This window comes from Antennarius striatus, chromosome 23, assembly GCF_040054535.1.
Source record: "Antennarius striatus isolate MH-2024 chromosome 23, ASM4005453v1, whole genome shotgun sequence".
In the NCBI taxonomy this organism is placed as follows: Eukaryota; Metazoa; Chordata; class Actinopteri; order Lophiiformes; family Antennariidae; genus Antennarius; species Antennarius striatus.
This window is the reverse complement of record NC_090798.1, coordinates 13,422,501-13,437,375: the sequence shown is the minus strand read 5'-3', so window position 1 is coordinate 13,437,375 and position 14,875 is coordinate 13,422,501. Positions and strand designations below refer to the sequence as shown.

The 14,875-nt window shown below is 47.5% G+C and overlaps 1 protein-coding gene across 3 annotated transcripts in view; it reads right to left on the bottom strand.

Annotated features, from left to right (window-relative positions):
- Positions 1-14,875, bottom strand: part of ank2b (ankyrin 2b, neuronal) — a 115,970-nt gene that overhangs the window by 57,434 nt on the left and 43,661 nt on the right. Inside the window, exon 1 of one of the 3 annotated variants that reach the window (XM_068307910.1) lies at positions 14,100-14,303. The exons of the other annotated variants lie outside the window; for them this stretch is intronic. Within the exon in view, the coding sequence (XP_068164011.1) occupies positions 14,100-14,135 (36 nt within the window). The 5' untranslated portion in view covers positions 14,136-14,303. Of the gene's footprint in view, positions 1-14,099; positions 14,304-14,875 lie in introns of those variants that run through there. 3 annotated transcript variants of the gene reach the window in all.

Sequence of the window (14,875 nt, the reverse complement as noted above, 5' to 3'; positions counted from 1 at the left end):
TTGTCTGCTGGCCCCACCCTGACGGAGGGTGGGGTGGGGATCTCCTCTGTCCATCACCATGAAGACAAGGAGATCCTGCCACCCTGTGGACCGAAGCCTTTCAGACCTGCTTCACCCCCCAGACCAAACCTCTGACACAAAGCTGCGTGAGAATGAACACATGATGACACCAACTGGATCTATTGATCAGTATTGATCGGGCACCTGGAGGCTTCACCACAGCACAGACAACAGATGTAACTGTCATTTTGTGTACCTTCATTTATTTTCAGTTATTGATCTGTCAAGTCCCTGTTTCACAGGTGTGTTACGGAGGATTGAACATCGCTGCTGGCTTCTATGATGGAACTTGAGTTTGTGGGTGAACTGACCTCCTCCGTCAGAAGCTGAAGGTCCTGGACGGGTCTAACTGGATGGTTCGTTCTGACGAGCGCTGATCATCAGGTGTTTGACCCTACTGGTGTAAAACGACATTGTGATCCCTCAGCCTGATGTTGTGAGATGTTTAAAGGGAACAGGCGTGTTTTCCTGATGCACACGTGTGTCAGGCTGCCGCCCAGAGCCCAGCACCATCGATCCAGACAAACTGAATCAAATTAGAGTCACACGGACCTTTTCATGACCGTTTATTGACTTATAAAATAATGCTGTGTAATGGAAGATTGAGGTGGAAGGCGTCGCTAAAGGTGGTCGTGTGTCACAGCCAACATGTCGGGTTCACCCATTACTATGTATGAGGTCCTGACAGGGGGGGTAAATGTCTGCATTCTCTGGACAGACCAGACAATCGTGTCACTGTAGGAAATAAACACTCCTCATTCACTCTGTTAGCATGGAAAGAAAGTTAGCATTGTGTCGGAAACCACTGATGACATCAGCGTAGGACTTTTCTTTGAATGAATGAATGAATGAATGAATGAATGAACAATAAGGAACCAAACACATGATCACGTGACATGTTCACACACCGCTTTATAACACTCTTTAAAAAAAATCTCAATATATAAATCACAAAGTATCTGCCCCCCATACGGGGGCAGATACTTTGTGACTGTCCTGTATGTTACCCACAGCTGGGAAGTTGAGAAGACTGACCTGCTTCTCTTATGAAGATACCAGCCATGTGACCTCTGGGGGGGGGGGGGGCATGCTCAAATATCACGGACATGTTCATTAGAACATGAGAACATGAGAACATGAGAACATTCGCCCTGAATTCCAGTTTGGTTTAACAAGGTCACGTCATCCTGAAGCACCACTGAGAGTTCTCTACACCCCTGTCCACCCGCTGGAAGAGACGACCCAGGAGGCATCACCAGTGCCCCCCCCGCCCAGAAGTCACCTGGGATAGGCTCCAGCAACCAATAATAAGCCATTAGTGGAACAATCGGTTGAAAATGAATGAATGAATGAATGAATGAATGAATGAATGAATGAATGAATGAATGAATGAATGAATGAATGAATGAATGGATGGATGGATTAATTTATGTGGTGGACAGACTCAGAGTAAAATCACATCAACTTGATTTTTATTTTCTGTGTATTTATGTGTGATCAAGTCCGACGTAACTCAAACAACATGAGCCGAGTTCACCTGTAGGTCCACCTGTAGGTTCACCTGTAGGTCCACCTGTAGGTTCACCTGTAGGTTCACCTGTAGGTTCACCTGTAGGTCCACCTGTAGGTTCACCTGTAGGTTCACCTGTAGGTCCACCTGTAGGTCCACCTGTAGGTCCACCTGTAGGTCCACCTGTAGGTTCACCTGTAGGTTCACCTGTAGGTTCACCTGTAGGTCCACCTGTAGGTCCACCTGTAGGTTCACCTGTAGGTTCACCTGTAGCTCAACGTGATGTTTTAATTCTTTTTCCAGAGGTCATGAAATGATTTTCTTTGTCGGTGGACAGAAAACGATACGATAGCCTTCAGTACGTTTGGTTTAACGTTTCAACGGCTGGAAATGTTTCAGGAACAACTATTTAAACTCTGGAGTGAATCCAGACACGGAAGCAGAGCCAGGGATTTCTATTTCCATCACAACACTTCGGTTCGATGGGCGTTGGAGGTGAAACCAGTAAAGAAACAGGAAGTAAAGACACGTCAGGAGCCCCGCCTTCAGTGAAGATCCTCACACGTGAAAACATCTGCATTGATCCAGTCTAAAGGTGAAAGGACAAAACTGAAAGAGTGTAAATGTAGATTGTTTTTGTTGAATCCACCAAACAGCATTATCTCTGTCAGGAAACACCAGCCTAGAACAAACCCCCCCAGCATCAGTTCAGTTTAGCTCCACACTAGAGACACCTGTCCACCGCTGCCCCCCAGCAGGCCTCTGGGTTCCTTTAACCTTCTCCTGGATCGATGTGCTCAACATCTCCTCCAGACACGCGTGGAAACAATCAGCTTTTACCAACAGTCATTGAATTACTGCTGTCAGCCAATGGCGTGTCGGCTGTGTGTGTGTGTGTGTGTGTGTGTGTGTGTGTGTGTGTGATCCGAGGAGTCAAAGGTCAACCTGGATTTATTCTACAAATCAAAAGCCTCTGTCTCTACCGTCATGTCCTCACCTGTCCGTTAACCCCTCCCTCTCCTCTGTGCTCCCCCAGTGGATTAGTGTCCCACCAGGCGGGGGCACGGGTACACACCGATGGGTTAACCAGCAATGGACCATATGGCTGACCGGCTGCAGGACGGAGGAGGGGTGCTCCTGGTGCATTATGGGTCCAGTGTCTGGAGCCAATGATGTTTTAACACGTCCTGCTCCAGTTGGTTCTAATTCTTTTAATTCCACATTCCTAAACTTCCTGATATTCTTCTTTTGTCAGAATGAATTCCATCCTGCCAACAATAAACACAATTCTACAATAACGGGTCTTTCAAGAGAACAATATATTAAAGCTGGTGCAAAAGTTAAGGAGAATAACGACGCCCCCCTGCAGAGGAGGTGAAGTCATACAGAACACATTACTGCACACGCAGAGCAGGAATTATCCTGACTGTAATACATCTCAATTAGGAGTCTGAACAGCAGGGTTTGTCTGGTAGGAACACATATAACACACCTTCTTTGAAAAAGAAGAAAACATGTCATTGAAGGCCAGGTTGCCATGGAAACTCAGATTTAGATAAGGTTTATGCATGGATTTTTCTTTTTGCCGTGAAATAAAGAGATCTGCTGAAATGGCTTCGTCTTTGTCGACCCTTATAGGAGAAAAAATGTGTTTCTGCCCCATCCTCTGGGAAAAGGTCACCTGAATTATGACAAACAGTAGTTCTGTCAGTGCATGTAAGGGAAATGATGAGCTGTTAAAGATAACTATTAAACCCTGATTTATCACCATTGTTGGGGATCCAAAGGAACATCTAAATGGAGGCAGGGGATCATCAAGATTCAGTGTGTGTCAACTTGATCAGCAGGGTCTTCGTTACAAATTGGTTTCTTGTTGGTTCTGTTGGTTCTGTTGGTTCTGTTGGTTCTGTTAGCTCGGGAGTCTCAGTTTAGCAGTAATTTAATATCAGAAAGAAAACAGGAATAATGGAAGTTCTGGATTCTTTCTGTGTGACCCGGTACCGACTGACCCACAGACCGGGACCGGTCCATGACCCGGGGGTTGGGGCCCGCTGCTGTAGAGGACACACATGTGACTCCATGTCTTAAACATTCATGAAGCCTTGTCCATTTGATTGGATCCTGTTATCAGGTTTGTCCCAGTTTGTCTCAGTGGAACATTAAGGTTGCCTCACATCTTCTCTTCACCTTAACAGCAGCATCAAACACCCACAACTGGAGACGCTGGGAGAGGAATCTAACCTCTGGTTGAATCCACGAGCGTGGAACAACATGATGGATGTGTGATGATTCATGTCAGACAGTTTAATACAGTTTAATCATTATTTGAATCCAATTTTTTTTTTGGAATGAATTATAAATTATTTTTACTTGATTTAATATTATTAACCACCCAGTTTGGTAACTTCCTGCCCAATCGAGGCAGGAGGTTAGCCTCCGCCCCCCACCCATGGCGATAAGCTTTTCCAGAAATGGATGATGGATGATATTTAATGCAGCCAGCTGACAGTAGAATTAAGTAAATGGAACCAACCTGTGTGTCAGAAACAGCAGTCGACCCCTAACCCTAACCCATCGTGTCTCTGGGGGGGTGCTGATGCCCTAAACAGGGTCAGCAGAAACACACAGTCCAGGTCCCGGCGCTAAGGCCTAGACCCGGTTCAGCGGGACCAATTCATCTGAGTCAGCTTCTCTGCTGCTTCCCACAGCTTCAGCATCACAAGGACCATCAATCAAGATGAAGCTCTGCTCAGAGAGGTGAACCTGCTTAAGATAGCGGACCGATGCTAAAGAGCCCTGTCTCGGTTTACAACACAATATTTATGGAGGCGCTTCTGACAAAATTAAGAACTTTCTTTAAGCACCATGAAACTCTCATCAAATACTCCCCAAGGATGTGTGGCGGGGGTAACCACGATCATACCCAGGTCTATTGCCCCAGGTACTAAAGAGGATCCTGGAACATCTGAAGTTGTTTCTGCAGACGAGGCTGAGCTCTTTATAACGATAAACGGTTGAGAAAAGGGTTAAAAAGTCCATTAAAGTAAAATAAACTTCTGATGGGAGGGGGTTGGAGGTTGTTCACCCAGGGGGAGTCTGTTATTGGTCTGAGCTCCTCTGGGGGGTCTAACCTCAATCATCTGCTTCACACTGGATAGCGTTGACAAACCAACTGGGTTTACTGGTTCCACATCAACACATTAGACGTTCATGTTGTGTTGAAGATGTGATGTTCTCCATGAATAACCTGACGAAGAACCGGTCCAGACCTTCTGACGTGGAGAACCCCGAGGGTCAACCCGACCATCATGGACCCCCCAGGTCCGTCCTCTGGTCCAAAACAGCAACACTAACATCTCAACCTGCGTTCCCCCTGCTGTCGGTGGGTTCTCCCCCGCCTGGTTGCCATGGCGATATGGTCTTCAACTCTCCAGAGCAGTCGTGTCCCATCGCTCCACAGCCAGCAGATTATAAATGTTATAATCCTGGATTTTGTCAATCCCAGTCCAGCAAACAGTGGTTCATGCTCAACATTCATAAGTAGTGTGTGTGTGTGTGTGTGTGTGTGTGTGTGTGTGTGTGTGTGTGTGTGTGTGTGTGTGTGTGTGTGTGTGTGTGTGTGTGTGTGTGTGTGTGTGTGTGTGTGTGTGTGTGTGTGTTGCATCAAACTGTAATCATGAGGTTTTTCTTCAGCAGCTCGTTCTTGTTTTTGGTTGTAACTCGGAGGAGATGGAGTGTCCCCCAACGTCCATCTGGTCACAACATAGATCCGTAGACACACGTTCAGGAGGCGATGTAGGAAAGCCGCACATCTTGAAGCGTGAATAAGCGAGGGAATGCTGTACTTCCATTACCAGTACAGGTACTATACTTTTTTTTCAGATGCTGCAAACTGTATTTGTGGGTCTAGAGACCAATCAGTGTTCTTAGAATCAAGTAGGACATCTACAGGTATACATCAGAGGGGAGCAACCGTCAGTTCCAAAAGCTGCTTCTATGGAATTCATGCAACAAAAGCTGCTCTTAGAACTTAGTTTTGAGGAGCATTTCTTGCTCGTTCCTCAGAGAATATATTCTCCCAGCATGAGAACAACCTTTAGTGAATTTAAGGTTTAAAAGCCTTTGTAAAATCATGTTAACAACTTGTTTTTTGTTTTTTTTTTCTTTTCAAAAAAAGGCTTAAAATAATGAACAAAGCATGAAGATCTGGACGGTCTGTTCTTGGTGCATCTTGTCCAGAAGTCGACCAGCTTCAGACTTCAGAGTTCTCTCTATAGGAACTAATGCATGAACAGAATCTGCAGCAGAAGGAATGAAGCTGACACAAAGAGGAGATCCTTTCTCTGCATTTGATCCATCCCTGATCAGCAGTGGGTAACCATGACGATGGCAGTAGAACAAACTACAGTACAAATAGTGATAGACGGAGAATATCCACTTAAACCTGCCTGCAGGTGTTTCAAACAGTATGACGCCTCTCCTGATGAACTACCTCACTACTTTTCTCCAAACCTCTTAATATCTGACATAAACAGCATAAACATCCACGAAGAATCACTCTTACTTCAGTTTGCATCAAGTCCACAAAGCAAAAGCATAAAGACCTGAATGCTATTGTCTCGCTGAGGTCCATTTACTCCAAACCCAGCAGCTAATACTGTCAGGAGGTTAAGACTTAAATACTCTGAAACACAAATGGCCATAAAAACAAGCCGGACCAAATGTCCAGTGGATTACTGCGGGCCGTGCAGTGGATTAGCTGCAGAGCATCCGTCTCCATTGTCCTCCAGATGAAGACAGGATGGAGACAAACAGCCAGAGGACAGAATGGAGGATGAAGGGAGGGACACATTCAGCTGTTAGATTCTATTTAATCAGGTGCAGGAGTGTTCAGGATGAGGCTTCATACGAAACGTGGAGACAAACACAATCGGGTGGTAACTTTTCAGCTGGCGTTGTAGTCACGGCAACCGCATCACTGTGGAGACACGACACGCTGAAGGTGTCACGGTCGTTTGCCTACACATACACTCAGTTCTCTGCCTGGAGACACTGATGGGTTCAAGAACAATTGGACTTCAAAGTATCCAGACCTCACAACTCGTGTGTAACTTCAGTGAACCTGGAGGAAACCACGGCAACAACGTCGACAGGTGAGATGTTTGGTTACGCTTTAGAGTTTTATTAACTGGTGATCTCTGGATCTGCAGACATCTTGACAAAAGTATCAGTTTTTCTCTTCCTTTTTCATATTTTGGAACAAGTCCTTCACCTACTAAACAGAACCCTGTGCTGCTCTGAAGCTCCAGAAAGGTTTCAATGATTCAGAAGCTTTCCCTCAACGTGGACTTGAGTAGCTGAGGTGTGAATATTTCATTTGTTCTTTTCAGACTCTTCTAATTTGAGCAGTTTTCATTTGCACCATTCAGTTTTGCTGTCCCTGTTGAGGCACTGCAGTGACGTCCCTCCAGGGGGGACACCTCATGTCCTCCACCCTTCCTACCCCACCCAGAACCTCTCTTCTTTGTCTCTCACTGCTCTCTTTCTGCAGGTCGTCCTTCAGCCCTGAAACATTCAGCTGGGGAGCAAAGTTAAATTCACCCAGCATTCATCTCTTTATCTTTCTGTTAACTTCTGGTCAACTTGACCTACTTTACATTTCACACAGTTTCCATAGCAACTCCGACAACAAAACACCCTAAAATGACGCCAAGTAGGAACTAGAATGGAAAAGTTTATTCCGTTTGATGAATCCAAGCAGGGAGATCCCTCCTTTATCAGCTCCTCCACAGGACGGAACGACTCCATCAGCGTTAGCAGAAACATCCTTTATTCATTGGGTAAAACCAACCAATCAGAGCTCCTGAGCCCACGTAGAACCCTACTGACCTCTCCTCTGTTCACTGGCGTCTAGTAACAAAGACACTGGACAGACAGACAGACAGACAGACAGGCAGACAGACAGACAGACAGACAGACAGACAGACAGACAGACAGACAGACAGACAGACAGACAGACAGACAGACAGACAGACAGACAGACAGACAGACAGGCTGATTAAAGTGTTTCCCTCCTGACAGGTGATTACGTCACAGCTAAACTAGCTTATATTTAGCATTCTTGATCCATGACAATGAAAACGGTGTCTCTGACAAAACATCCAATCATCTCATTACATGATGATCAAATCAGGACTCGTCCCTGTTTCCTTATGTAACTGCTGATGTACGCCTGATGACGTGTTGGGGAGGAAACCCAGCGCCGCGTCCGCTTTGTGATTCATCACGTGACAACAACATGCTTCAGCCGTGTGCTGTCCAGGCCACGCCCACCGATGCCCACCTGTGTGTGGGGCTCACCGACTGATGTAAAGGTGGGGCCTCAGGAACCCCAACCCACCCAATGAAATGTATCAATCACTTTAACGTGTGTGTGGGCATGCATGCATGTGTGTGTGTGTGTGTGTGTGTGTGTGTGTGTGTGTGTGTGTGTGTGTGTGTGTGTGTGTTTGTGTGTGTAATCCCAAGTGATAATCTCCCTGACAGTGTAGTCAACATTGGCAGTAGTAGGTGAGAGACTGAAGGAACCCTGAACACACCACAGCTCTCCATCCAGAGGTCACCTGAGGGCATCGGCTAACATCGTTAGCGTTAGCCTCCTCCTTCAAATTACAAGACTGGTTCGCTAGCAGCAGGAGGAATGGATCAGACTTGAACCATGAACGCATTAAAGCACATATGAACTCTGTGTATACCGACCGGGTAAACAGGAAGTGGCTGACACGTTTCCTGTACAGGGAAGACAGAAGCTGAGGCGAGTCATCAGGTCACACTCTAAGACCAGGAAGCGCTCATCACGTTACCAACAGTTATTACCACAAATTATTCACACATAACTGATCTTTCTACAAAATAAAGTGATCAATTTATTGACATCATCAGTTCAGCTTTAAAGAAAAACAGTTTCTTTACATTGTCCAGTCAGACTGGAGGTCCTGGAAGGTCCAACTTGTCTTTAGTCTATATTAGAGACTTAAAGCAGGTCTTCCTCCCTGATGAAGCAAAAACTACCAGAGCCATTGAGAAAACATCCCCCCAGCACATAATCGTGACCCTAAAGTGGTTTCAAGTGGTTTCAAACTGCACCATTAAATAATTCACCGCACTAATAATCACCATCACAGCTCACACCACGGAGCACCAGCGGCAGTGAGACCCGGTGAACAATCCATCCACAGGGGCTGACAGACGCAGCTATGTTTACTCTATAGGGTCGGTAATGACACGTGGGGGGGCTCAGGGAGCGATGCATTCGTTGTTCAGAGGTCATTTATGATGTTGCGGCAGGTGGATGATGACAGGATGAGGAGTGGGATGATGGGTAGAGCGTTTGATGAGATGAGAACAAGATGTGACGGCAGGGATCAAACGATCGTACGGGCGTGTCACAATCACACTAGTGATCTGTGTGTCTGCAGGGGGTTTTTTTGGGGGGGGGGGTGTCACGGACTGATGACACGCATCACAGGAAAAAGTGTGGCTCTGCCCACTTTCCTTTGAGGTGGAGAGATTTCGTTTCCTCGGATCAGACTCTGTCTTCTCTGACGACTAGCGCCAGACCATAATGAACATGGAGGAGACCGCCGCTGTTCCAACACCTCCTCAGTCCTGCGTTATGAAGTCTCCTTCATTCTCTAAAGGTGAAGTGACTCCTGGGTGATGAATGAGGTGGAGGGATGGCTGGAAGTGGGATGATGTGACCGGTGAGGGGGCCACGTGAGGTGGGGGGGTGAGAGGAGACTCCAGAGAGTCTGCCCGGTACCTTTCGCTTGCGTTCGGCCCGTTCCCGTGAACGCCTTCGTCTCTCTTTGGCTTTCTCCAGAGCCTTCAGGTCGGGGGGCTGGTCCATCTCGGACCTGGCCTTCTTAATGTGAGCTGCAGCGTGAGCCATGGTGCCCTGTTGGTGCCCCCACCAGGAGAAGACTAATCTTTAAGACCTCTTCAAGGATGCTGCCTGACTGGGCTTGTCGTCCGACGAGTCCACACCTCACGATGAGACTCTCTGCTTAGAGACCGACCGTTACGAGCAGGAGAAAGTGGGACGCGGACAGTGAGCGCTCTAATTTCCTCCAGTCCTCGAACACACCATCTGTCTTCACCCATGCAGGGAGTATTCTCGTAGCTTCCCTCCCTGCTGCCAGTATATCTACATCTGAAGCAGGGGGCGAGAGAGAGGGAGAGCGAGGGAGGGGGGAGTGCACGCCACCAAGAGGTAAACTGGTGACCAATGGGAAGGCTGGAAAGAGACAGACAGCTCCTCCCACCTCGACTGCAGAGGTAGCAGCAGATGCTACGGGAAACGGGGAAGCCTCACCAAATACAAGACTTCCCACTCCTCACGTACCAGGATGGGAGTCGGGGGTAGGTGGGGGTAGGGGCAAGAGGGGATTAGAGAGGGGGGAGGAGCACAGAATGAGTGGGAGGAGCACAGGACGGAGCATCAGCAAACATCCTCTGGAAACAAGATGAGGGAGGAACTACTTTTCTCTGAGCCGGAGGGGAAACCTTTTCGTCTCCAACCCCCCCGTGAGGAAATCCTTCATGGTACGGCCTGACTGGGTGTTTGGGAGACATTACAGCTCCAGCGCAAACACACACAATAAAACACACCGTTAGGGGGATAAAACGGTGAAACTACTCGTTATCTCCACATGTGGGCAGTCTCTGGGATCGTTAGTAAGAGAAGCTCTGTCCCTGGTGCTGAGGACACCCCACCCAGTGGAGGGCATCTGAAGCACCAGCGAGGGGCAGGAGAGGGCCCCCGATCATGTCCCAGTATGTTAGTGGGTCACCAGTGGAAACATGAACACTCGTGTCCCACTTCAGCCACCAGACCCAGAAAATCATCATCTAGTCTGTTCACATGAACCCCACAGACAGACCGACACGCGTGTCCAGCCCGTGTCCAGCCCGTGTCCAGCCCGTGTCCAGCCCGTGTCCAGCCCGTGTCCAGCCCGTGTCCAGCCCGTGTCCACGTCTCCACCCAACAGCACAAAGACTCTCCTGGTCACCTCTCCACGGCCTCACCCCTTTTACTTTCTAAGACCATGGCGCCGCCTGGTGGTGTGACCCAGTATTACAGCTGAAGACAGAACCCCCACCACCAGCCACACAACCGCAGACCTTCATCATTAACATCACCGTTTCCTCATCCAGCTGCAACCGGAGCTCAGGTGAGACATGTCCTAATGGTATGCTGTCAGTGTTGATTTATAAATAGGAATTATGTGATAAAGAAGTCTGCATCCATACAAAAAGTAGGATCATGTGAAGCAGTTATTACATCTCAAATTTAAAGCAGATGAGAAAATAGTTTTTAATTTTTTGCTTTAATTATCTGTGACAAATTATCTAAAGTTCATTCAGAAATTAAAATAAAATGAATATGAATGAAAGCAGAACAGTAAATAATAAATTAGCCATGGAAGCAAATGGGTCATTTTTCCTTTTTTTTTTTACTTGGGTATATTGTGGGGTTTTTTGCTAATAAAATTGTTTTCTGGGAGTCCCGACACCAGTCATGTGTAATATATTCAGATTAATCAAACAGCTATGGTAAATCTTTCTTTGTTGTTTCACTGATATGTTAAAACTGCTGCCAAAGGAAGAAAATGTGTCATGTTAAAAAAATAAAATAAAAATATTGCCAAAAACCAGACAGTAAAAACAGCCCAAACTATTACTAGTAGCTCATGTTAAACTTCACCCTAAACAACAGGCTGAGAGCAGGAGCTCCTGAGACTCTGGCTGGTTACTAATCTCACCCAGATCTTCATTAACGGAGCTGCTGTGAATTCTATCAGTAATCGGCTGAGGGTCTCAGAGATTAGTGGACCTCCAGCTGCCGCTACCTCAGCATAGTTCAGTCCTGCAGGAGCTTATGACCTACACAAAATGCAGACCCAGCGTCCAGGACCTGAGCACTGTGGCCCTGACAGAGCCTTGACCCCTGACCCCTGAGGGCTCAGAGCTGGTTAGCTCAGGTAATTAGTCCAGAGCAGGCAGGAGTGAAGGACAGCCAGGAGAGACTGTCACCATGTCAGCAGGTCATATTTATAGAATAAACTCTAGACTCAGGTGTTCTTAGATTAAAAGCTTGTAAAAACTGCTGATGTCAGAAAACATTTGAGTGTATCTTAGATAATACTGATGGATCAATAACAGCGTACATGAACACACAGCTCAACCAACAGTCAACAATGAGCATCAGGTGCAGCTCCATAATACTTGTGACCCCCCCATGGTCTCAGCACGACCCCCAGACACCAGGTTAGACAGACACCATTAGAGGTATTTGCATGAAGTTTAAATGCAGACCAACACAAACAGGTGTCTTTACATTTTAATGAAGTCCTGAAATCATCAGAACTGAAAAACATCTTCACCCTTTGATACACTTGGACTTCCACATCAGAACTTTGATATTTATTTCGTAGAATAACCCGATGTACGCAATCACACGAATTCATCTGCATTTTGCATGCAAAAAAATTCCAGCTTTAATCAAAAAATATGCAAATTAAAGCTCATATATACAAATTCATGTAAAAAAAATGTATGGGTGGAGACGCCCACCTGTCACCTGAGGCCTGCTTTCCAACAACTGAAGGTCTTATTTTGGGGCAGACAAGGAGGCGCCGGGAGCCTGACCACACCCCCAGCCCCCATGGTTCAACAAACCAGTAACACATTATTTACAGTCAGGCTCCCATCAGGACACCAACATACGTCTGTCCAGTTCATACGCAACTGCTCACCTCTGACCTGCTCTCATGAGGGTGTGTGTGTGTGTGTGTGTGTGTGTGTGTGTGTGTGTGTGTGTGTGTGTGTGTGTGTGTGTGTGTGTGTGTGTGTGTGTAATTTGTATGTATATATTCGGACCCTCTGGGGGAGGGTCTGGGATTTCTCGCTGCTTCCATTCGAGCGAATTGGCTGCAGAGCTGAGCTATAATGTGTGTCAGGGGCTGTGAACCAAACGCCTCCAACAACAGAGCGATTTGTCATTTCCTGTTGGGACGCTGCTTGTAGTCCAGAATGTGTGTGTGTGGTTCAGGAGTGACACACACACACACACATCAAATCCAACACACACACATGTATCATTCAGGTAAAGGCAGTCAGACACACCCTGATCAATCCGGTCAGACACACCCTGATCAATCCGGTCAGGTAGAGCCCTGATCGATCCGGTCAGGTAGAGCCCTGATCGATCCGGTCAGGTAGAGCCCTGATCGATCCGGTCAGGTAGAGCCCTGATCGATCCGGTCAGGTAGAGCCCTGATCGATCCGGTCAGGTAGAGCCCTGATCGATCCGGTCAGGTAGAGCCCTGATCAATCCGGTCAGGTAGAGCCCTGATCAATCCGGTCAGGTAGAGCCCTGATCAATCCGGTCAGGTAGAGCCCTGATCAATCCGGTCAGGTAGAGCCCTGATCAATCCGGTCAGGTAGAGCCCTGATCAATCCGGTCAGGTAGAGCCCTGATCAATCCGGTCAGGTAGAGCCCTGATCAATCCGGTCAGGTAGAGCCCTGATCAATCCGGTCAGGTAGAGCCCTGATCAATCCTTCACAGGAGAAACATTAACATGATAAACACTGAAATGGTTCTGGTCCAAATAGTCTAAAGATGATTTAATGTCCAGAGATACTACATGTGATTCTGAATGGAGAACAGGTTTGATGGATTTCACCTGTTTTACTAGATGAGCAGCATCACTGAATGAATCACCCGTTGCCTAGCAACAAGGATGTGTGCTGGAGAGAGAGAGAGAACTCTAATCTCTCCTCACATCACATCTCTCCTCCTGACCTCCTGACACACACTCATCGGTGTGTGTGTGTGTGTGTGTGTGTGTGTGTGTGTGTGTGTGTGTGTGTGTGTGTGTGTGTATGTGTGTGTGTGTGTGTGTGTGTGTGTGTGTGTCCATCGCTGCTGATCAGACACACACACGGCAGTAGAACCACCAGTGTCCGTAAGGACCAATCGGATGGAGCCGTCACAGCATCGCTTGTGGCTGTGATGACATCATCAACCACCCCCCCAAAGTGTTCATCCCTAAAGAGGGGACCTGCCTCCACACGTGTCCACATCCTGTAACCATCATGCATCACTTTAGAGTCATAGTGTGTGTTGGCCTGTAGGACGAAGGAGAACAAGAACCCAGAACCGTCACAGCGGTGGGGGGGTCACTGAGTTCTAATTCTAACCACGTAAACAGGGGGGGCACACGTGTACATCTTTAATCCCAGATTGAGACCAGAACACTGAACACACTCACCCCCCAGTCACCAGAGCTCAAGTGTGAATATTTTAACGTCATCGTGAATCCATCCAGTGATGCGTTGGTAACATCAGAGGACCATGAATTCTCCTCCACTACAAACACACACGTTCTAACACAAAACCTCTAGGATGGAGGCAGACATTCGGTTGCCGGCGGTAACCAGGCTGAGCTGTCAGTCAAAGCTTACCTGGCCCGTTGCTCCTAACACCATGCCTGTGCTCATGGAGGCAGCAGCACCCTGGGGGGAACGTATCCACTGTGTGTGTGACGCGCCTCCACACCAAGAAGAACGTGTGACTGCGTGTGTGAGGGTGTGTGTGAGGGTGTGTGTGAGGGTGTGTGTGAGGGTGTGTGTGACTGCGTGTGTGAGGGTGTGTGTGAGGGTGTGTGTGCGTGTGTGTGCATGAGTCTGTGTGTGGTTTTGTGTGAGATTGGGGAAGAGAGGGAAGAAGCACAAAGTGTTGGACAGTCCTGTCGACTGTGTGGATTAGTGTGTGTAACGTGCTGGAGGCATTAACACACACACACACACACACACACACACACACACACACACACTGTGGTGTGTGTGCATTCTTAGAGGGGATTACACGGACAAAAATAGAGGAGTCTCTTTGACTGACCTAGAATCAGACACACAATGAAGGGTGAGCCACCCAAAGACACACACACACACACACACACACACACACACACACACACACACACACACACACACACACACATACACACACACACACACACACACACACACACACACATACACACACACACACACGATTGATGTCTAAAATATGAGGCCCTCAGGACTGAATCCCTCCTGATTGATGAAATACTGGAGACCCCTCCCCTGATGACAGGACTTTAGGAGCCACTGTGGGTGTGGCCTCCACCCAGTGGGGGTGGAGTTCAGCCTAACTCCCACAGGATTTATGCTTTTCAGAATCTTGACGGGACAATGAA